We start from the raw sequence: 22,836 nt of genomic DNA, 5'->3' as shown, positions 1-22,836 counted from the left end.
GGTGAGGCAAAAAAAAAAAAAGGAACGACAATATTAAGTTGACATTTCCAAATAAACATTTCTTTTTTTCTTAATGAAATAACATGCATATTCAATGTAATACGATTTTGTTTTTAGTAGTGTGTGTTGTGTGTGCGAGAGCATTTCAGTTCTGTATATAATCATCAGTAGTGTGTGAGAGAATTTCACTGGTGTGTGTTTCAGCAGTGGACTGTAAGAGTGTTTTTAGTATTGTCCGATTGTTACAAAAGTGTATGCGACAGTGTTTCAGTAGTGCGTGTTTCATTGTGTTCGTGTATCAGTAGTGTATGTGAGCCTTCCAGTAGCGTGTGAGAGTTACAGTAGTGTGTTTATGTAAAGTGTGTGTGAAAGCGTTTCAGTAGTGTATACGAGCAAATCGATTTTCAGTAGCGTGTGAGAGCATTTCACTTGCGTGCGTTTCAGTGTTTTTATGAGAATGTTTCAGTAGTGTGTGTGTGTGTGTAAGAGTGTTTCATTAGTGTGTTAGATCCTTTCAGTTGTGAATATGTAAGTGCATCAGTAAGTAGTGTGTGTTTCAGTAGTGTATACGAGCAAATCCATTTTCAGTAGTGTGTGTGTGTGTTTCCGTAGAGAAGCCCAACTATGAGTGTTTTAGTCTTGTCATGAGAGAGTTTCACTAGTGAATGTGAGAGTGTTACTACTGTAGTGGGTTAGATCGTTTCAGTTCGTCCCGTGAGAGCAAATGTGAGAATGTTTTTGTAGTGCACGTGTGTTTCAGTGGTGTATTGTAAGAGTGATACATCAAGTTTGTTACCTTGTTTCAGTAATGCGAGTGTTACAGTAGTGTGTTGGGTTGGTTTCAGTTTGCGCACCTGAGAACGTTTCAGTAGTGTGTGTGTGTGTGTGTGTGTTTCACTTGTATATGTGAGATTTCTGTTGTAGCGCACGTGAGTGTTTTAGTCGTCAGTGTTTCAAAAGCGAATGTGAGAGTGTTTCAGTAGTGCGAGTGAAAGCCTTCCAGTGGTTTATGTGAACAAATACATTTTCCGTAGTGTGTGTGAGAGCATTTTGTAATTTTTTTTACTTACGCCTACTTCAATTAAAAATATGTGTGTGTGAGTGTGTGTGATGGAAAAGGGATGTAATAACATGACTTGTGTAGGGTGTGGGGAGGGGGGGGGCTATGTGGGGGGGGGGGGCTGCCCCTGCCCCCCCTCTCATCAGAGAGGAGCCAGAGCGAGAAGCATCCAGCACATCGCAATCAGGCAGCAAGGAAGGAAGGAAGGAAGGAAGGAAGGCAGACGAGAAGACACCACAAGAGAAGACGACGAGCGGCACCGGCTTGGACCCGTCGCATGTTTTCACGCAATCCCGTCGCATTGGATTTGTTCCCGTCTTTCGCCACCCATTCCTTGTGGAATGGAAACCCGGAGCCAGGCGAGAAGTTGCTCGATCCCGGCGGCCGCGTGAGGGGCTGCCGGCAACGCATGGTACGTCACGTTTCGCACACGCCGGCCGGCAACGTTCAACGCTGTGGAAACGCGCGCGTTGACATTTTGGAGAGTTGCGCGCTTTTTTTTTTTGCGGCCGGACGCCTTCGCGTTCCTTTTTTGCACCCCCCAACCAAGTCGAATGCGGCTTGGAAAAGTTTTGCGGCCGATCGGCTCCGGAGATTCGCATAACGGCCTCCTTTCAGCGCGCGCCATCAATGCCCCCACACACACACCACACTTCTCGTGCGCGTGCGTCGCTGGACCGCCGTCAAATAAGACCGAGAATACACTCACAAGTCGCGTGATAAGTTGCCGTTTGTTTGGGGGGGGGGGGGGGGGGTCGTGAGTTTCCAGTCCCCAAGAACAAACACGCACACACACACACACACATTCATGCATGCATGTAGGCTATTGTGTGCCTCTTTGAGACCCCTGCCAGACTCCCTGCTGACCAATGAGTGACTGAGTTGAGCAATAAGTCGTTTTTCTGGAGGAGGGGGGGGGGGGGGGGTGTCCTCGGTCACAATGGGTTGAATTTTCTGGTTAAATAAATGTTTGGTTTGATTGATTGAAGTATTTGGAAAATATGCACAAATGCAATTTCATGAATGAAATTCATTTGCATTCATTTCATTTGCATTTTAATTCAAATGTGCTAACTAAAAATCAACTTTCTTTATGAATAAACTCGATTCATTTCCCCCAGACACCAAATTCTGTTATAAAAAAAATAAAAATATATAAATTTACAATTAAGTCTTTTTTTTTTTATCTTGAAATTATTTTTTAAAAAATTGCAGAAATATCACAAAATGTATTTTATCAAATTTATTTTAAAAAAAATTCTGGAAAACAGAAGCTATTGCAATATTGCTACTTGCATTTTACAAATCAAAATTTTGTGATTTGAAAAAAAAAAATACAATGACAAGAATATACATCATTTGAAGACAATCTGCATATTGGCAGACAACCGATCATCTTCGGGATTCTCCCATGATGCGTCCTCGTGGGAAAGTTGGTGAATTGCAACAATAAAACAAATCACATAAACCAGAATAACTCAACATGCAAGTTGCTGGATGACCACAACGTGTTCCCAACCGGCATCTTCTGCCTTTTCTTACGCAATCCGCGTGTGTGTGTGTGTGTGTTGCAGAAATGCGTGCACCATGTGATTACACCCGGGCAGGCAGCTGGCGAGAATGATGTTGTGACTGCGTGTGGCGTTTGTGGTGTCTTTGATGCGAGCGACTTGCATTGGAATTTTCATGCCTTTCCATCGAAGCTTCCTTATAAATCCAGACGGATGCATTTCCCAATTTACAATGCTGTTTTTGCATTCAGCTTATTCCAGATTACGTAAACACGAAGCTATTGGACAGGTTAAAAAAAATATATATATTTTTTTTTAAACAACATATGAGGTGCTTTAAGCGGCCTCATCTGCGACAGAGGCCTGCCAAGCGAACAAGTGATTGCTCGAAATGGAAGAACCATTTCTCAAGTCCCATCCATAATGAATGTAGCCTGCTAAGCTACTAGCATGACAATTGACAACCATCCCATTCAGTTTGGTTCACTTGGGTGACGGTCCTCTTGTTCACAGTTCAATTTACGCGTATAAGGAATGAGGTCATTTCTTTGTCGTTACATAAAATGACAGATGTTATGTTTCGCTCCAAGTTGACTTGATCGTGAAAGTGATTTTTCTGCATGCTAACCTCTACAAAGGGTATAATAGTTTTTTTTTTTTAATTCAGTTAGTTTTTAAAGCAAGTTCTTACTTTAATTTTTTTGAAAATGCTTCGTTTTAGTTTATTTACATATATATATATATATATATATATATATATATATATATATATATATATATATATATATATATATATATATATATTGAGACGTCAAGTGCAAGAAAAAAAAGTCTTTAAGGATTGTGTAATAAAGTAAAATAGTCTTCTTTCTTTTTTCTCTCTCAGGAAATAAATAAATAAATAAAGTAAAGTAAAAATGTTATCATCATTGCTCTCTTCTTTTCTCATGCATGCAAAAACTCATGCATGGTGTAAATTAAGGGTGCCAAAATGTGTGTGTCAATTTTGAGTTCATTTAAAGTTCCTTTAACGCCACAAAAAAAATAAAAATAAATGTACATGCGATTAATGATTGCCTCTTACTTATTCCCAGTCGTAAGTTTGTCCACGTCAAAATTTAGCAGTAACCTTAACCGGTACTTGACGAATATACACGTCAGTGGCAGTAAAAGGTTGAATTCCAGTCGCCCGATAGAAACGTCCACAAGAGTGCCTGAGCTGGAGTGAAGCATCTTTTGCGGCGGAATAAAGGAGATTTTTGCCTTCCATTGAAAACAGACGCTCACAAAAGGAGCTGCAGGTACGATTCCCGTGAGTCCGATCGCAATGAAAAATCCCTCATGCGCTTACTTTTTTTCACATTACCATCATTCAGCTGTAGTTTTTTTAGCATGATGATGTTTTTCTCATGTACTGATCCTTGATTACACAGTCAAGTGATCAGAGCGCGCGCTTGCCCTTTAAATGGCTGTGAAGCGGCAGTCTCCTAATTACACTCCGGCTGGAAACACAAAGCGTGCGTACGTGTTGTTGTTGTATTTGTCCACAGAGCGGAACAGCTGGCAAAATTGAAAATGGCCTTTTTTCCCTTCATAAACACATCTCACAATTTGCCGGCAAACATGCTTGCGCTCATTGTGTTGTCTCGTGGCCATTATGTGGCGACGTTCTGTTGTTATGATGCGATTATGATGATGTCGTCGTTGTGTTAGTTGAAGTGGGCCAGCATGCGTCGGGAGCTTTTCTTTTGGATCACTGAAGACACTTTGGGGCCGTTAGCGTCGCATACGTTTAGCCGGCGACGTGTTGATTTGCATCCGCGCTGCACAGTTGTGGCGATGTAACGATATCCAAACGACATGAAACTCAGGGTGCGATAATTGTCACAATATTTTGAGGAGGTTGGCCATATTAAAAAAAGGTCACAATATTGTAAAAATAAAAAAAATAAAAAGCACAATAATTAATTGTTGTGCATACTAACAGTAGTGACAACGAAATAGGCGTGGCCATGTCATTGTCATCAAGGTCTATGTAGTTCACAATGTTGTGTTGAAAAATAAATATTTGCTGGTCTGACTAATTTTTGGGAGTGATAACTGCCTCAGTGACCAAAACATTCCTAATTTAAATTAACCTGCAGTAATAACCACCACAGGACACTGCTGTTATTGCTACATCCCTATTTAGCAATAAAACTAATTTTTATCTGGTATTTTGTTTCACACCACTATGTTTATAGTCATCTAAATTATGTTTTAAATTGTAATTTATTTTGAGTAGCATAATTTTTATTTTCATTATATTTTATTTTTTTGTTTTCAAATCTTTGTTTTATATCTTATTGTACAATTTTTTTTGAATTATTTACTTTATTACACCATTTTTTTGTCAATACATTTGTGTTTTTAATTATATATTTTTTTGTGGCCTGGATTGGCTGGCCACCAGTTCAGGGTGCCCAAAGCCAGTTGGGATAGGCTCCAGCACCCCCTTGTGAGGAATAAGCAGTTCAGAAAATGGATAGATTTTTTTCGTGGTATGCTTTTGGAAGCTTCTTTTTGAGATCTTAAAAACGTTCTTAAAAATATCAAATTCAGTTGTAAAGTTGAGATTTAATTGTCTTCTATTTTACGTACATTTTAAAATTACAGTATTTATTTTTTATTATAAAAACATCTCAAATTTTATTTTATTTTTTCAAATGACTATATTTTCATTTTTATTTTCTTATTCTTAGTAGTATTTTCAAAAACTATTTTGTTATCCATCCATCCATTTTATTACCCGCTTGTTGCTTTTTAAAAATGATTTCCTTTGTAACATTGTCATAAATATATATTTTTCAACGATTGCAGAACCAGTAGTGTAACATTTCTGCGCTTCCTGCTGGCCACATTTGCGGTTTCTAAAGATCAAATCTGCAACGATGACACGAATCCTCCCCAACACGGGACCGCATCGGAACAACTTGAGGTCACGTGATCTGAAACAAACATGAAAGTTGGATGCCGAGTTGCAGGCGGCGCAGACCAAGTTCAGCCTGATCAATTATTCATCGGAAAGAGCGGCTGCATTATTTTCCACCCATCCTTGCAAAATCTTGCTGTCTCTTTTTTTTTTTTAGCTCCTGTGATTGTTTACGCTGTTAAATATCCCCGTTGGCCTCAAGCGAGATGAAAGGATGAATAAAATATAAGTTGGAACGGGGAACATACAGTCGATAGACAGATATAAAAAGTCTACACACCCCTGTTTAAATGCCAAGACATTTTATAGACAAACAAATTATACTATTTATAGTTATGGTGCAGAGTTGGGGTAACATGAAATATGCAAAATGTTAAAAAAAAACAATGACATCGCCCTCTACAGGCCCGGCATGGATATAACAGCATCTCGTATACGTAAAGTGATGTCGACGGTGGTGAGGAGGAAATCCGATTGCCGGCTGTTTTTCCCCCCCTCACATCGCCGGCTTAATTTCACGCTCGACTCGTCAGCTTTGCTCTCGCTTCATTTGACGTCTTAGTGGAAATTGATTTCCTTTGTTGACACACTTAAGACGCACCATTTACACTCGTCACTCCGCACTTTTGTGCGTTCCAAAAAAATATCAAAAAAAGAATACTTCAACCTTTTTCATCTGTCAGCTTGTTTGTGGTCAGCGAAGCCACTCTGCTTCTCTCTTCTTCCTTGTTCTCATCTTGCACCAATCAAAGGGTGGCTGCACAGTCACATGACCGTGGCTTCCTGTGGAACTTTTAATTGGGGTGAAAGGGCCTGTTGGAAAATAGTTCACGTTTCACACCACTTACGCCGTTTTCCACAAATAAAATCCAATGTTTATTTCCCTGTTGGCTTTAATTATTATGATTTCTTAAAACAAAGAAACATATCATTTGACTTTATTGTTTTTTTTTAATGAAATGTAAAAACAAAAATAGACCATAATGGGGTTTATTTTCTTTAAAGTAGCACTACAAAGAAAATATTTTCTTAAAAATTAAATCTACGTGCCATCAGATTCCGAATCTAAATGACTAACACAGAATTTTATGACCATCAAATACACACTTCAGCTTCAAAAATTCAAATTTCAGCTGCAAGTTTGGCAATCGTCCAATCTCAGCCAACCAAGGGAGCCGAACATGATTGGCTGTTGTTGGGTATTACGCAACAATAACCCAACGATGGGTCAAAAACGGACCGATCCCTCTTCTTGGGTCAATTTGACCCAATATTGAGTCAAGAAATGGGTCTTTTAATTAACTCATAAGATCCATTACTTGGGTCAAAAAATGGGCTCATTTTGTATAAAACAAGCCAGAAAGTTGGGTCAAATTGACCCATAAAGTGGATCGGTCCATTTTTGATCCATAATTGGGTTACTTTTGACCCAACAGTTTTTGGAGTGAACCGTCTCGACTGCTCAGGCCTGCCGGGCCTGGTGACTTGCAAGTGACATTTTGCAAGCTGAAAAATGAAATAGCAGCTGAAGATGTTGAATTTTTGCCGCTGACAATTGTATAATATTATTTATTGGCGGTGGGTCTTTTGTGCGAGTGCAAAAAAACAAAAAAACAAACCAAAAATAATTACAATTCCGATCTGTCTCGTTTCAGCTGTTCCTCGGGGGTCTTTTTTTTTTTTTTTTTTCATGGATAAAAAGCCTCTTTGCCAAGCTTGGGGGAACGGAGTGGGGGAGGGTTACTTGTTATTCCACTGCCGGTGCGGTGGCGCCCGTGTTGCTGTGGCGAGACGGCGAGGTAAATGACACCGCCTGAGCCAGGATGAGGCATCCTCTTATCGGTTCCACAGATGGGGGGGGGGGGGGGTGACGGGGGGTGCACCTGTGATGGGGGTCGTCGTTGATGAGTCACCCCCACGGCGCTTCTTATCGCCTGATGAACGAGCGCAGGTGCAGCGGCACGTCTTCACGACGTCACGTCTGCATAAGCGGCTGGTGCGATCCCGGCGGTTGCATTCACTGACCTCCGTTATCTTGATTTTGTTTTTTCTTGGAGTAGAAAAAAAAAAGAAAGAAGAGAATTCCTCATTTGTCACATTCCGGACTCTTGATCCGCGTGAGAAATACGATTTCCTGACGATATCATCTCTCCTCCGACCCATACTGGCTTTGTTAGATTGAATGTCGGACCAAAGCTCGCCGCCCCTTGGAATCCATCCCACATGTCCTTATCGCTGCTTCCATATTGCGAGGGCGTGCAGCTGCGGTGGGGGCGGTTCAAGAGTAAAAACACTCTATTTCCTACATCGGTAGTGAACTTTGGAGTTTGTGTTGGAAAAGGCCCAAATTGCCATTTTGAACCAAAAATGGCCAAAGACTTCCTGTGCCTTTTTGGGCCTTCCTGAAACTTTTTTGTGGGTCGACGAATGGTAGGCATGACGACCAAATTTCACATTGCTTCAGGGGCAGATTATTTTTTTTTATATATGCAAATATCTGGGCTGTATGGATCCTCCAAAGTGACATGGGGAGGAAAAAGAAGTGAAATATGTTTCTCATTAGGACAAGAAAGGGGGGGGGGGGCTGCTCCTCCGCATAGAGAGGAGCCAGCGGGTGGCTCGGGCATCTGGTGCGGATGCCGACTGGAAGCCTCCCTGGGGAGGTGTTCAGGGACGACCCAGGACACGCAAGGGAGACGATGTGTCTCGGCTGGCCTGGGAACGCCTTGGGATCGAGCCGGAGGAGCTGGTTGAAGTGGCTGGGGAAAGGGAGGTCCGGGCTTCCCTGCTATAGCCGCTTCCCCCGCGACCCGACCCCGGATAAGCGGCAGGTAATGGATGGGTGGTTATTGTGTCTGGCTTACAGGTCTGAAGTTTGGGATTCAAATCCCGTCTGACTTGGAAAATCTTTGGAGCTATTTGTTTTCCCAATAACATTTCCTGATTGAAGTTATTTCCCAGCTCCTTCGTTTCACATTTCTCTACCGATTCAAACAAAGTCTCACGTCCAACGTTGCTATAAATTCCACAGCGTTTCAATTGAGCTGAATGTTTTCAGAATTCACAGACAATTTTGACAGGAACTGTCAATTTCCGCTAACGCTTTCCAAATAAGATTGCGAAGGGATAAAAAAAAAAGAAAGCAAAGTGAGTCAGTGAGAGGAACAACCGCGCACAACCCTGAGAATCTTTCGCAACATCATCTGACTTTTATTGCGCCATCCGCAAGTGAATCATTACCGTGTCAACTTTTCTACAGAAACACCGCAACTTCCTGGTTTTGTCCTCGTTGTCCTGCGGTTTCCACTAATGCGCCTTCCGTTCTGCTTGCGCGTTGGACCTACGAACTGCGTGTCTGCAAACCATGAATCAATCTGGTTTCTCTTCCTGTCAGGGAGACGTCAGCGGATGAGGTGGCCCGCTCGTCACCGCCCCCCCCCCCCCCCCCCCATCATGGACAGTCACCGAACCTCGTCCAAACTCTGGCCTCCCGCTGCCGGGCGCCACTCGCGGACCGTAACCCACATGGACTACAAGTACACCCTGCTGGACTCGGGGGGGGACGACTATTGCAAGAGGCCGCTGCTCCTGCAGGTGGACCAGGCGCCCATGAACCTGTTCGCCGTCCTGCAGGTGAAGCCCGAGCTCCCGAGGAGGCGGAGCGCGCCGGGCCGCTTCGGGAAGGTCCGACTGTGCGGAGTCCTCCTCGGCATGGCCGTCACGTTCGTCATCATGGCCTCGTACGTCCTGACGGGGGACAGGAAGGACCTTCTGCTGACGCCGTCGCCTTATCACCATCTGGTCAACCCCCCGGGACCCTTTGCCTTTAACCTGTCGTCGGTCAAGGACTATGCGCACCTTCAGCTGGTGGTCAAGTCCATCGCGTCCAAGGTGGAGTTCCGCGGCGACCGACAGCTGCCGGAGCTTAAGGCTCTGGTTCGCAGTGAGCAACATGTGAGTAACAGATTCCAGGCCATCTGCGACTTGCGGTTCTTCCTCAAAAACGGCCATTTTGACATGAAAAGGAGAGACGTCTCGGGTCTTTTGGAGACTTTATTGTGGGTCGACTCATGAGAGACACAAAATGTCCCCTGGCAAAGTTAACCACAATGAAGATGTTGCTGTTGGCTTTAATGCTGATGATTTCAATTGTAAGACTCCAGAATTCAACGCCACCTCGACCGTCTGCCGCGTACAAAACTGAAACTCAAATCTCAAATTCAACTCAGGTCTTCCATCGGGGGGGGGGGGGGGGGCGCCGCAGCCCCCCCGTCTTAGATTGGCCATTAATCGGAACGATAACGACTTCTGCCTCGGCTGTTTGCGGCATAACTCATTTCTCGTCCGACGCGCTAATGAAAAGGAGCGCGGCCCCCCCACGCAGGACGATCGATATCCCGCGTCCAACGTCGCTGGACGTTAATTGCATTTGGAGGAGCTGGCATTCGGCTTTCGTTAGGCCTTTTGATCGTGAGACGATCTGAAATGTGACGAGACGGTGAGAGTCGTCCGTGCTGCGTTCAGGAATGCTCTTCAAAATGTTTAGATCGATGCAAACATTGATAATGACTGATCAATACTTTAGTTTTAGTTCAGGACCGACAATCCTGTACACTTTGTTTTGTAATTCATGCTGCGTTCAGGAACAGGTCCCATGTCTTGGGTGGTTTGATTTAGGGTATGGGATCGAGACCAAAAACTTGCAGCGTCCCACACGGCCGACAAGCGCCTTGACATGGTCTGGGTATTTCCTTTTGATTTAGCAACGAATTCGTTCCAAATGCCAACAAACTCGACTTTCTCGAAGTAGCGTTGGCATCACAAAGACGAGAACAAACTTGGACAAGTCTCGTGAAAGCCTTTAAAAACTCATTTGCATCACGAACGCTACTATAAGAAAGTAGCTCGGCTTCGTTAGCTTCGCTGGCTTGTTGGGTTTCGTTTTGGGTTTCCCGTCAACCCCTCTGGAACTTAAAACCTGATTGGAGCCGATTCGGACCATTTTAAAAATTCATCTAAAAACGGACAATCCGTCCGGGCCTGAGGCTTTTCCCGTCCGACTCATGCTAACTTCCCGCTAATTCTGGCATTCATTCTGTCTCTTTAGATGTTTTCAGTCATCCCCCGGCAATTCCTCCCAGGCTTCCGCAACCCCTGCTGGTACGAGGAGTACGCCGGCAACGCCACCTCCGACCCGTACGGCGCCAACTTGTACGCGCGCTACGCGCGCAGCTTCCGCGCCGTCTTCCAGCACTTGAGGAGCGCTTTCCGGAAGCACTTGTCCAGCCGCGACGGCAAACTCTACCGCATCCGCTGCCTGCCGTATTTCTACATCATCGGCCAGCCAAAGTGCGGCACCACGGACCTTTACGACCGCTTGCGCTTGCACCCCGGCGTCAACTTCTCCACCTTCAAAGAGCCGCACTGGTGGACCCGCAAGAGGTTTGGTGAGTTCGACCAGATGCTTTTATGGAGACACTCGTTAAAAAAACGGCCTGATTGAAATTGAAGACGGGAGGTAATTAGTAGCGTGCGATATAAGATTTCATTGCAATCCTTCCCGGGCATGCCGCCTCGACAAATATATACTTAGCTTACAAAATACGGTCCCAGCTGCTTAATAAAAGTTCAGCCGCCGACGTTATAGAACAGTCACTTCCAAAAATAAGAGCATAAGCAGCGGCCGATAAACCGTATGGACAAAATGTCACTTATCTGCTGCACGATTCAGCCGATCGCGCCGACGTGACAGCCTGCCTCAAAGCCGCGACGACTCGATGACGGAAGCGGGCCAGATAATGACGGAGAGGTTGAAAGAGATCCCGGCATTGATATAATCTCCTAATAGCGCCTTTAAGAACAGCTGCCGTGTAATCGCGGGATGACGACTTCATTTGCGCGCCGATTTCCCTCCGCGGCGGCGCCATTCTATCCTGTTTTTTTTTTTTAATGGGCACGCTTTGAGCTGCTTTAAAGGAAAAAAAAAAACAACTTCAAATCATTTCACGAGGAGGTTTTTGTCACGTTGTTGATGTTGCAATTTTCCAAATCTTTTTTTAAAGCCTTTTGACTGCACCCTTGATGACGCTCAAGATCACAAATCTAATTCGCGCATTGATCTCTCCGCGCGATACCGACTCCAGATAGGAGGGAAAAACAGTTGCTTTAATTTCATCTGTGTGACTCATACTCACATTTTTTTTTTTGTAGCAATATTCATCATTTAGTTTTAAAGTCACGCAGTTTCTTTTGCGCCTGCGGGATTTAAAATAAAATAAAGAGGAAAAACACATTCAGTACTTAAAACAAGAGCACAACTTTGTTCTGGTCATCTCTGATTATTGCTACCACACAAATAAAATCATTAGTCGCAGAGTTATAACTCTTTAAGCAACACTATTTGAGCAACATAGGCAAATCCTCCTTATCCTCTGCAAAGAAAGACCAATATTACTGTAGTCTGTATTATACTGCCACCAGGTGGCCAAGGCGCACACAGCAGAATGTGAAGGAAAGCGGATTAATGGCATTTCCAATCATATCAAAAAGGAAAACTTGATTGATGCTTTTGTAAACTCAATATTGCGAGTTGACGTAACTCGCAATTGCGCATCGACGCATTCCGGATCCAATTACGCAGCCCTTTTGCATCGAAATATATTATACATGCTTATTCCTGGCCTTGATATTCAGTCGTGCCGCTACAAGATGTCACTCACCGCATACATCAGTCGGAAAAAAATCATGCGCGACGATCAAAAAGCAACAAGATGAAACAAAGAAGGATGAAAAAAAAAAATGTCGCCGCCCGCCGCCATCCCACCCTGCGAGCAGCATGCGACGCGTGGAATAATGATGCAGCCGGGGAACGTTTTCCCCAGAGTTCTCTTTTTCCCGTGTAAGTAGAAGGTGCTGCACGGAGACACCCGGGCCGGCTCGTTATCCGCGTACTGCTCGCCCACTCAAGCTATTTTACTTGGCGTACTGTAATTAGAGCACATTGACTCTGATGGGAAGACATTTTTTTCCCAGGCATTAGGAAAGCACACTTTAATGGAAGCACAAAAAGCACAGTCAACTGAGACAGCGTTAGCGTTAGCATTTAGCCTGCATGGATGCACACTTTCTTATTAGCTTCCCCCCCGCAGGGATCATCCGTCTGAGTGAAGGCTTCCACGACCGCTACCCGGTGGAGGACTACCTGGACTTGTTCGACCAGGCCGCTCACCTCATCCAAGGCAGCGCGGCGGCCAACGGCAGCGGGACGCCGAGTCAGCCCGACATCATCATTGGTAAGATGGCGTCACCTTTGAAGGCCCGAGCTAGGATCAAATACTTGACACAATTGTGACCAAACGTTGACGTGAAAACTTGACGTGAAATCAATATTTGCTAGCGTAGCACACGTCTGTCACCCCCCCCCCCCCCCCCCCTCAATGGGATACGGGCTTTAGATGAGGATGAGAACGCAAAGATGAACGTCAACACAAATATGGAGTTAAATTCCCTTGTAATTAATTTAATCGTATGAATTGCTACGACAACCGGTCTGATGGCAACTAACTAGCTTCTAAGCAAGCAACTCATTAACCAACCACCCGACTAAATACTGCAACGAGCCAAACAATCAACCAAATAAGCAACTCAATAGCCATTTAACTAACTAAGCTCCAAAGAAATCACGTCCAACAGCGTTGCTTCCATGTTTCGCTTTATCCTATTTTAGAAGAGATGGCGTCGCAACTATTTAGCCGGCTCGTCTGTTGTGTTTTTCGCTGTAAATAAATAATCCCGGGTAAGGCCCTAAATCCCCCGATCAGTATTCACACAACCGTTCCTCGGGGAGCGTCTCCGGCCAAAGTGACGTCCCTTTCGAAAGCCAGTTTGCCGCATCAACCTTTTCATGTGCAACCACATGAGCCGCCCTTTGACCCGGTCTGGATGATTGGACCTCGACGGTGGCAGAAATCCGATTTCAAGTCTTTTTTTTTTTTTGTTGCACTATACTAGAACTTTTTTTTTTTTTAAAATGGTTCCTCCAATATGTCAAATATGATCAGTGGCTTGAGTTTTAAATTCGGTGTAGAACTCCAAACCTCCACAGGGGGGCAATAATGCACATTTACAGCTGGTGGTTGCCAATTGCAAAGTCCGTTCCAACGAAATTCAGAGAGACGATTGTCTTGACTTTGTCTTGTTTACTGCCAATCTTAAAAAGTAATAAATGATAAATGTAGTGTTACAAGTCACAAAAATGGGCAAAATCATCCAATGTCGTCGATGCAAAATGTCAACACGACTAACAATTTTTCCTTCATTTTCAAAGAAATGTGGAAGAAAAGTCCTCCTAAAACTTTGTGACTTTGACTGCTTTGTAATTTCAACCCAAATTCCTGAAAAACGTCACGATGTGGACACACAGGTACTGAACATGCATTTGGACTTTAACGGCATGTAAAGAAACTGGCAGATTCTTCATTGGAAGCATTTTTTCCAGTGCCACAAAAATTCACGTGCGACCTCTTTGCGTTTTGCAGGCGAAGCCAGCGCGTCCACCATGTGGGACAACAACGCCTGGGTGTACTTCTACGGCAACGTCACCGCCGGGGGGGAGCCGCCCTTCCTCATCCAGGACTTTGTGCACGCCCTGCAGCCCGACGCCCGCTTTATCGTCATGCTCAGGGACCCGGTGGAAAGGTACGCGTCAATCATCATCATAATAATCCCCACCCCGCTCGGAAACACAGATTCATTTTCACGAGTTGAAGGTTATTGGACATACGTCGCGTGCTCAACTTCTTGATTTTAAACGGAGCTACGGTACGTATTTAGGAGGTGCTCTTAGCGGCTAACGGTTAGCCAGGCCAACCTGAGCTGACAACAGCCGCTTTCGCTCTTAGCGGCTAACGGTTAGCCAGGCTAACCTGAGCTGACAACAGCCGCTTTCGCTCTTAGCGGCTAACGGTTAGCCAGGCCAACCTGAGCTGACAACAGCCGCTTTCGCTCTTAGCGGCTAACGGTTAGCCAGGCTAACCTGAGCTGACAACAGCCGCTTTCGCTCTTAGCGGCTAATGGTTAGCCAGGCTAACCTGAGCTGACAACAGCCGCTTTCGCTCTTAGCGGCTAACGGTTAGCCAGGCCAACCTGAGCTGACAACAGCCGCTTTCGCTCTTAGCGGCTAACGGTTAGCCAGGCTAACCTGAGCTGACAACAGCCGCTTTCGCTAAAAGGGCAGCAACTACAGGTGCAATTAATTAAATAATTGATTAATCCGTCTTTTTGTATTTATTCATTAGCCGACAAATCCGTTTTCAAAAGATTTTTTTTGAAACGTCCATCCCATGATGTATTTTGTGCTCGCCTCTTCAGGCTGTACTCGGACTACTTGTACTTCGGCATCGCCAACAAGTCGGCGGAGGATTTCCACGAGAAGGTGTCCGAGTCCCTGCAGCTGTTGGACGGCTGCCTGCTCGACGACACGCTTCGCTCCTGCGTCTACAACACCAGCGTCAACAACGCCATGCCCGTGAGTGCTGCGGCGTGCCACGCTACAGTCCGGAGTCTTGGCGCTGAGCGTTCTCCGGTCTAACCCCCCCCCCCCCCAACCCCCCGAGTGCCCCCAGAGCAGACTGGCCCGTTACGGGCTCACCACGCTCCGCCAATGGCCTAATTGCCCATCCCGCTAATATGGCCTCACGCCTGCCGGAGCGTGCAAAACGCATTACAGCTGTCCTCACAGACAGCGAGGAAAGTTTTAGGGACAAACGATGACACTTTGGTCAGCTACAAGCCAGCGGCTAGTTAGCTCGTTTGCAAGATAATTGGCAACATAAGTAAGCAAAGACTAAATGTCATTTGATCAAGGCAGAGCGCGTCAGAAAACAGGCTAAATGTCTTCAATTGTGATTTGAGACATAAGTCTAATTTTTTTTTTAGGAAAAACAAATATCCTATTTAGGAATGTAGACAGATTTTTTTTGTGTCATAATCAAATCTTGACAGAAAAATTTAAGATTATTATTATTTTTTATTAAAATTGTCATTCATTTTAATTGAGACAAAAATTCATCTTATGAGTGAAGTAACTTAAAATGTCATGTAAAAAGTCAGTTAGGTACAAAAGCAAAGGCCGGCCAATTTCAGTGGAGCCAACACAATGAAGAGAAGCAGTGGTCACAAGATGTCCACCCGCATATCCGAAACCAACCAATCAGAGGAAAGCAGATCATGCAGAACAGAGGCCCAATCAGGGTCATTTCCATATTCAATATTTTTGAATTTTAATCAGAAAACAGACCGTTCAAAATGACCAATCAAAACGGCATCCTGCTCATTTCCAACCCAAATTATCTTTAAAGCCTGATAAAAGGATATCGAAGGACATTTGAAGGAAAAAAAAAAAAGAACATTCCAAAACGGATACAGGTCTCAGCAAGGCATCAACGCATTCACTCACCATTTGTCTGTTTTGTTTGTTCAGGCCAGGAAGTCAGGTCTGGAACAGGTTTTTTAGATGCTGGATGGGGAGAGGAGTTGATAATAAAGTCTACTTTCAAGATTGAAAATAAAGCAGAATGTCTAAAAAGTACTTTGAAAAACCTTCTCTTGCCGAAAGGCCCGCTTCCATGTCCGCAACTCGCACACGTGAACTTGAGGCGGCCATCTTGCTCTTTACCTTTGCTAAAAATGGGCACCACTACATGTAGTAGCCCATCCTGGACAGTAGGGGGCAGACTAAAACTATTAATCTAAAATGATTAATTATGCATTACACAAAAATACCCTTTAAACCGAAATACTTTTAATAAAACATTAAATAAATAAATACATTAATTAATTAATAGAATAAAACTGTAAAAATTAACTAAAATGAAAAGTGTGTTTTCCAAACGTGTACTCGATCGTTCCAGTGTTTCTCAACTGGTAGTCTGTGGACCCCTAGTGGCCTGTGGTGTAATTGCAAGGGGTCCTTGAAAATATATATTTTTTAAAAGATGCTTTGACTTATAGAAAATTGTTTAATTGACTCAAATGGGTTCATATTTGCGTAAAGAGTAATTGAAAGCCATAATATAGAACTGTGGATAAAACTAAACCTCATCAAAAAAAAAATCTTTATAAGTAGCCTACTAATAAGTAATAAGAAAAATATTTAAACAAGTAAAAAATGAAACCCCAAAATGTTACCCAACTTCTTTTTCTTTTCTTGTTTTGCAGGTGCGACTGCAGGTGGGCCTTTACGTGGTCTACCTGCTGGACTGGCTGAGCGTGTTCGGCCCCGAGCAGATACTGGTGCTGAGGCTGGAGGATCACGCCTCCAACAGGAAGTACACCATGCACACCGTCTTCCGCTTCCTTGGCCTGGGTGACTTATGACTTTATCCCTAAAACAACAACAACATCAAAAAAGGACATGATTTTAGTCTTCTGTTTTATCCCCTGCTCCATATTTGTGCTATTTTTGGCCCATGAATGACCAAAAGCGATTCATTCTAAGCGCAGCTAGTGCAATACTACCCTCTAGTGGCAATATTTTGCAATTACAATTCATTTTGGAGTTAGGAAAAAAAAAGAAGAAGCTTTTCTGTCAACCTAATCAAGAACACGAAATGAAAATGTAATAAAACAGTTGAATGACTTTTGTATTTTGTGGCCCCGCACCAACAGGGCCGCTGAGCCAGCCAATGGAGTCGGAGCTGAACAGAAGCCCCGCCTCCAACAGCAGGAGGCCAGCGGACAAGAACCTGGGCCCCATGCTGCCCGCCACGCAACGCGTCTTACGCCACTTCTATGCGCCCTTCAACCGCAAGCTGGCGCAAGTCTTGCACAACGACGCCTTCCTCTGGGATTCACAACCCCGACCCCTGACCCCGGACATACACAGTGAACCACCGGAATAAGCGAAACTCCGTCCAAAAAGGCTTTCAATTGCCTGTAGATGCCACAAGATGGCAGCAAAGCACTTTTCTTTCTTTCTTTTTTTACGAGACAACGCTGCGGTCTGACGCAATGAAGCTCCTCCCCTCACTTCAACATGGCATCAAAGCACTACTTTTATATTAGAAGTGGCTTTAGGCTGAGAACAAAAGTAGCAAATTGACGAATGCCAAACGGCCAATTGTGGGCGTTCACCGTCGGGCCCGACCTCAACCGATTTAAGCATTAAGGGATTTAACAAGAAGTTATTTTTATTCATTTTATATATATATATATATATATATATATATATATATATATATATATATTTTTTTTTTTTTATTAATTGGCCAATCAAACGATTAGCAGAATTTGTATTTGTTCAAATATCAGAATCGGTCGGGCCTGAGTTTACACAAATCATCATCATCATCATCTTTCTCAAGTGCTCACTTTGTTTTTTATTTTAAATTATTTTAAGTTATGAAAGCAGCAGAAACCAAGCAAAGATGGCAAATAGCACAAGTGTGCGTGTGTGTGCGTGCGTGCAAGTGATTTGTCTGAAGATGTACAGTATAAAGACTTAAAAAAAAAAAAAGTTAAAAAAAATCTTGTGGTTCTTTTTTAACACATTTGTAGCCTACAATTTTTGGCACAGTTTTGGGGTCAATAAATGTCTTTCTTTCACAATAGTATGCAAACATAAGCTGAAGATAAAAACGAACAAACATCTATTGCGACACATTGTTAACACACGCACACAAAAAACAAACAAAAAAAAGACAGCATGAAGCAGTGCAGGGAAGATAACCAGCTTTTCAAGGTCATGACATTTCGTCTTTAGCACTATTTAGCTTTTGCTATTTAGCTTTTGAGAGGATGCCTGGAAATGGCCACATTGAGCCTAAAATGCCTACTTCAAATCAAAATGGCAGACTTCCTGTGACTTCTCAGACACGGCTTTGAGACTTTTTTTGTGGATCATGATCTACGTGCTTACCAAATTTCATGAAGCTCAGAGAAACTGGGTCGAGGCCAGGGGCTGAATTTTCTCTGAAAGAACTCGGTGTAGCCTCCTCGGTCGAAATAAAGGTGGTCTCTCCATCTCCAACTGATGGTTCACAACTTTTATTAAACCTTCCTTGTGTGAACGAACCGTAAGAGCTGCAATACAAATAACCAAATGCTATGTTGTGTGATTTACTGCAGAGTAAACCGTTCCCGTTTTCATCCACTAGAGGGTGCAAACGCACCTTGGTAAATATTTAGCAACGCCATTGCTCAAGATTATGAAACTTTCTGTATGGTTTATTTTTAAGGAATTTACAAAAAGGGCCAGTTTAAAATGTTTATAAACTGTCAATTGTACTCAAAGAAGATATTGTCAATAATTTAAGGCAATTCTTTTAGAGTATGATGCTTGAATATGGTAAAAGAATACACACAACATACCGTTTGAGTTATTATTATTATAATGGCATTTTCTGATGATTCGTATTTGTAAATTCAGGACGGTCTTCATGTTGTTGGATCGAGGATTCGACTGGATTGTGGTTCTTTCTTTTTTTTTCCCCACTAAATGGCGTATAAACCAAGTTAATATTAACTCTGTCCCTCAGTTTTTTTTCTTTCTTTCACAATAGTACACAAACTTGTGCCATTGCAATAAAAAAAACACGGCATGAAGAAATGTAGGGATGAGTCACCTGATACTTTCGACTTTTGGACTATTTAACTTTTACTAGTTGGTGGCAAGAGGCTCCAGCGACCCTTGTGAGAACTAAGCAGTAACAAAAAAAAATATGGATGGATAGTTGATAGCAATCGGACAAAATCTCTCTCTCTCTCTCTAAAAAACGACTTTTGAAGGGACCTCTGGAATTCTTCAAACCAAAATGGCAGACTTCCTTTGTGTGTTCAGGCGGAATTGTTGAGACTTTTTTGTGGGTCTACTCAGTCCTGATACACATGCCTACCAAAAATGGAAACTGCCGTCAGTGGCTGAATTTTCTCCCAAGGACATCTGCAAATGTCCTCAAATTAACCTAAAATGGTTCCTTAACAGTACAGAAGGCAAAAGCTCAGGTGGCCTTTGAAAAACTGGGAATCATCCCGACATTGCTTCACGCTGTTTTTTTTTTTTTTTTGGTGACGTGCACAACGTGTTCCAATAGATTTTTCTTTCTACCTTAAGCGCTTGTTTGTGTACTATTATGAAAGAAAGTTCCTTTAAAAAAAACGGGGACAGAGTTAATATTAACCTGGCTTATATGCTATATTGTGAAAATTTGGGAGAGGAAGGTTGCATATAAAAGAGGCCACGTCGTGGAAGAACCACAATCCAGATCCTCGATCCAACAACATGAAGACTGCCCTTGTTGCTTTTCTCGCCTTTGTGCTCGTCAGCCACGGTGAGTGAGTCATGCTTCGTTCGCACCAAAATCTGTTTAGTTGTGCTTCTTCAAAACATTGATTTGGTTGTTCAGGCGATGCGCTGAAGTGCTTCTGCGGAGGAAAGCGTACTTGTTCACAACAAATGGAGACTTGCAGCGTTTTCGACGATGCCTGCGCCAGCGTCATCTTTCATGTTGGCTACCGTGAGTATTTTGAATTTATGTTCTGGCAGCAGGCAAAACCTGGAATTTTTCAGCATCATTGAAAAATTAGGACTTTTTTGTTGTGGAAAAAATGACTTTTTTTTTAAAATTATAGATACTTTTTTGTAAAGAATTTTAAAAAAAATCTGCAATGTTTATGATTTTATTCTGGTAATACGATGGAAATATTTTTGTAATATTTCACCTTTTTGGAGAAAAAAAAAACTTTTGGGATTTTATCCATGGAAGACTAATTTTTCTTCTTCTGTGATTTTCATAATACATTTTTCCCCACTTTTTTTTTATAATTCAGTTTTTAATCTAAAAAAAAGAATGTCTTTAAAATGCAATGTTATTCTCAGAAGGTCCCTTTTTTTTCATTAATGAATAAAACGATATTAGTTGGGGATGGGCGAGTACCGATACAGGCCTTATTTTGAGGTATCAGGTACTCGCAAAGGCCACCAATACCAGCCAGTGATACTTAAAGGGGAAGTCAACCCCAAATTTTCTTTGACAATATGTCGTATGTGCGGTTTTCTCGCGTTGCCGTTGATGACAAGCGCAAGAGTGTAGAAAGTAGCCTGCTGCTACCTGCACTGGTTTTGACGCCGTGTGTATTATTGATTTTTATTTTGTCCACAGCTCCCGGCGACTTTCAAGGCTGCAGCTCGTTGCATAACTGCCAGCTGATGAACCAGCCCGGCATCGCCACAGCTACCTGCTGCACCACCGACTTGTGCAACAGATAAAGTTTTCACATTCGCTACTTGTCTTGATGGATGACGAATAAAAAGATGAAGTGTCTTTTGTGCTATTTTAAAAATGTTTTGGCCACTGGAGGAATGAAATATGTTTCTCTTCCTAACAAGAAACTTTTCTTGTTCTAAGATTTTTTTTAGTTTTAATGAGAAACTTCCTCATTAGGATGTGAAACGTTTTGATTTGCGAGCGGTCGCTAATTTAGCAGATTACAAGACCTCAGACGTGTGAAATGTCTGTCAGACACAACAACTTGAAAATAAAGCAGCAATGTCCTTACAATAAAGTCCCAGATGAAAATATTACCAAACAAGGTCATGCATTGTCATTTTTACTCAGAAATGCAAACTGAAATGTCGTTCTCGGGTCTCCCAAGCTAGCATTTTTTGTATGCTTTCTGCTTGAAATTTTCTTAGTTTATATGATAAAAAAAAAAAAAAAAGTTTCCCTCAGTATCTAATATTGTTGCTTTGTTAAAAAGGTGTTTACTATTATTTAAATTATTTATTACGACAAATGTTTGCTCTTTCGGTTTCGTTTGATCTACCCCAGCCATGTAAAGTAGAACAATTAAATGTTCTTCCACTAGATGGCGGAAGGTACGCTACTAACCTGTGCTTATGTCCAGTGAATTTTTTTGCAGGGTAAAAATCAACCTTTTCACCTGACGTCACAAATACTTCCAGGTGGCAGGAGTCCATCCTTTGCAGTAACACCTGAGGGTCTCACTTTGGCTACCCCCCCCGCCCCCAAAAAAAAAAGGTTGTTAATAAACACGATCAAACACGTTTTGGGTGTGAACGAAGCTCGACACACTCACCCTGGCTGTTGAGCATAAAGGCAAGAAGACCAACAAGGACGCTCTTCACGCATTTCCAGCGATGATCCAACTGGACTTTTGTGCCATCTTGCTCTTTACCTTTGACCTTTGCTAAAAATGGGCACCACTACATGTAGTAGCCCATCCTGGACAGTAGGGGGCAGACTAAAACTATTAATCTAAAATGATTAATTTATGCATTACACAAAAATACCCTTTAAACCGAAATACTTTTAATAAAACATTAAATAAATAAATACATTAATTAATTAATAGAATAAAACTGTAAAAATTAACTAAAATGAAAAGTGTGTTTTCCAAAAGTGTACTCGATCGTTCCAGTGTTTCTCAACTGGTAGTCTGTGGACCCCTAGTGGCCTGTGGTGTGATTGCAAGAAGATATTGTCAATAATTTAATTAAGGCAATTCTTTTAGAGTATGATGCTTGAATATGGTAAAAGAATACACACAACATACCGTTTGAGTTATTATTATTATAATGGCATTTTCTGATGATTCGTATTTGTAAATTCAGGACGGTCTTCATGTTGTTGGATCGAGGATTCGACTGGATTGTGGTTCTTTCTTTTTTTTCCCCCACTAAATGCCGTATAAACCAAGTTAATATTAACTCTGTCCCTCAGTTTTTTTTCTTTCTTTCACAATAGTACACAAACTTGTGCCATTGCAATAAAAAAAACACGGCATGAAGAAATGTAGGGATGAGTCACCTGATACTTTCGACTTTTGGACTATTTAACTTTTACTAGTTGGTGGCAAGAGGCTCCAGCGACCCTTGTGAGAACTAAGCAGTAACAAAAAAAAAAAAATGGATGGATAGTTGATAGCAATCGGACAAAATCTCTCTCTCTCTCTAAAAAACAACTTTTGAAGGGACCTCTGGAATTCTTCAAACCAAAATGGCAGACTTCCTTTGTGTGTTCAGGCGGAATTCTTGAGACTTTTTTGTGGGTCTACTCAGTCCTGATACACATGCCTACCAAAAACGGAAACTGCCGTCAGTGGCTGAATTTTCTCCCAAGGACATCTGCAAATGTCCTCAAATGAACCTAAAATGGTTCCTTAACAGTACCGAAGGCAAAAGCTCAGGTGGCCTTTGAAAAACTGGGAATCATCCAGACATTGCTTCACGCTGGGGGTTTTTTTTTTGGGGTGACGTGCACAACAACGTGTTCCAA

General features: G+C 42.7%; 1 protein-coding gene and 2 long non-coding RNA genes across 5 annotated transcripts; 2 read left to right on the top strand and 1 right to left on the bottom strand.

Moving 5' to 3' along the window:
• The first annotated feature begins 1,222 nt into the window (after positions 1-1,222).
• LOC147156335 (carbohydrate sulfotransferase 15-like) lies at positions 1,223-19,305 on the top strand. Of its 2 annotated transcripts, XM_086063706.1 has the most exons (8): positions 1,223-1,472; positions 8,937-9,496; positions 10,650-10,989; positions 12,691-12,834; positions 14,080-14,239; positions 14,912-15,068; positions 16,760-16,907; positions 17,210-19,305. In XM_086063706.1, exons 2-8 carry the CDS (start codon positions 8,951-8,953, stop codon positions 17,440-17,442), a joined length of 1,728 nt encoding a protein of 575 aa, XP_085919832.1. In that variant the 5' UTR covers positions 1,223-1,472; positions 8,937-8,950; the 3' UTR covers positions 17,443-19,305. The 2 variants fall into 2 exon arrangements, with proteins under 2 accessions (XP_085919832.1, XP_085919833.1); XM_086063707.1 differs by lacking the exon at positions 1,223-1,472 and having other exon boundaries at positions 9,050-9,496.
• LOC147156333 (uncharacterized) lies at positions 15,999-22,181 on the bottom strand. Of its 2 annotated transcripts, XR_015091534.1 has the most exons (5): positions 21,638-22,181; positions 21,430-21,551; positions 18,459-18,622; positions 16,142-16,926; positions 15,999-16,058 (listed from the first exon to the last, which is right to left on the bottom strand). It is a non-coding gene; the product is annotated as an uncharacterized LOC147156333 (long non-coding RNA). The 2 variants fall into 2 exon arrangements; XR_015091533.1 differs by having other exon boundaries at positions 15,999-16,926.
• LOC147156334 (uncharacterized) lies at positions 19,706-20,862 on the top strand. Its single transcript, XR_015091529.1, has 3 exons — positions 19,706-19,869; positions 19,945-20,055; positions 20,701-20,862. It is a non-coding gene; the product is annotated as an uncharacterized LOC147156334 (long non-coding RNA).
• Positions 22,182-22,836: the final 655 nt, after the last annotated feature.

The sequence above is a fragment of the Leptonotus elevatus genome, chromosome 20, assembly GCF_054856555.1.
Source record: "Leptonotus elevatus isolate MCC_2025b chromosome 20, RoL_Lele_1.0, whole genome shotgun sequence".
In the NCBI taxonomy this organism is placed as follows: Eukaryota; Metazoa; Chordata; class Actinopteri; order Syngnathiformes; family Syngnathidae; genus Leptonotus; species Leptonotus elevatus.
Note: the sequence above shows the minus strand (reverse complement) of the source record. Positions and strands in the feature narration are given on the sequence as shown.

Excerpts from the sequence above, each read along its gene's own strand:
- LOC147156335 (XM_086063706.1), top strand. The coding sequence starts at position 8,951 with ATGAGGTGGCCCGCTCGTCACCGCCCCCCCCCCCCCCCCCCCATCATG. Across the intron at positions 9,497-10,649 it reads TGGTTCGCAGTGAGCAACAT|ATGTTTTCAGTCATCCCCCG; the intron begins GTGAGTAACAGA and ends CTGTCTCTTTAG. Across the intron at positions 14,240-14,911 it reads CTCAGGGACCCGGTGGAAAG|GCTGTACTCGGACTACTTGT; the intron begins GTACGCGTCAAT and ends TCGCCTCTTCAG.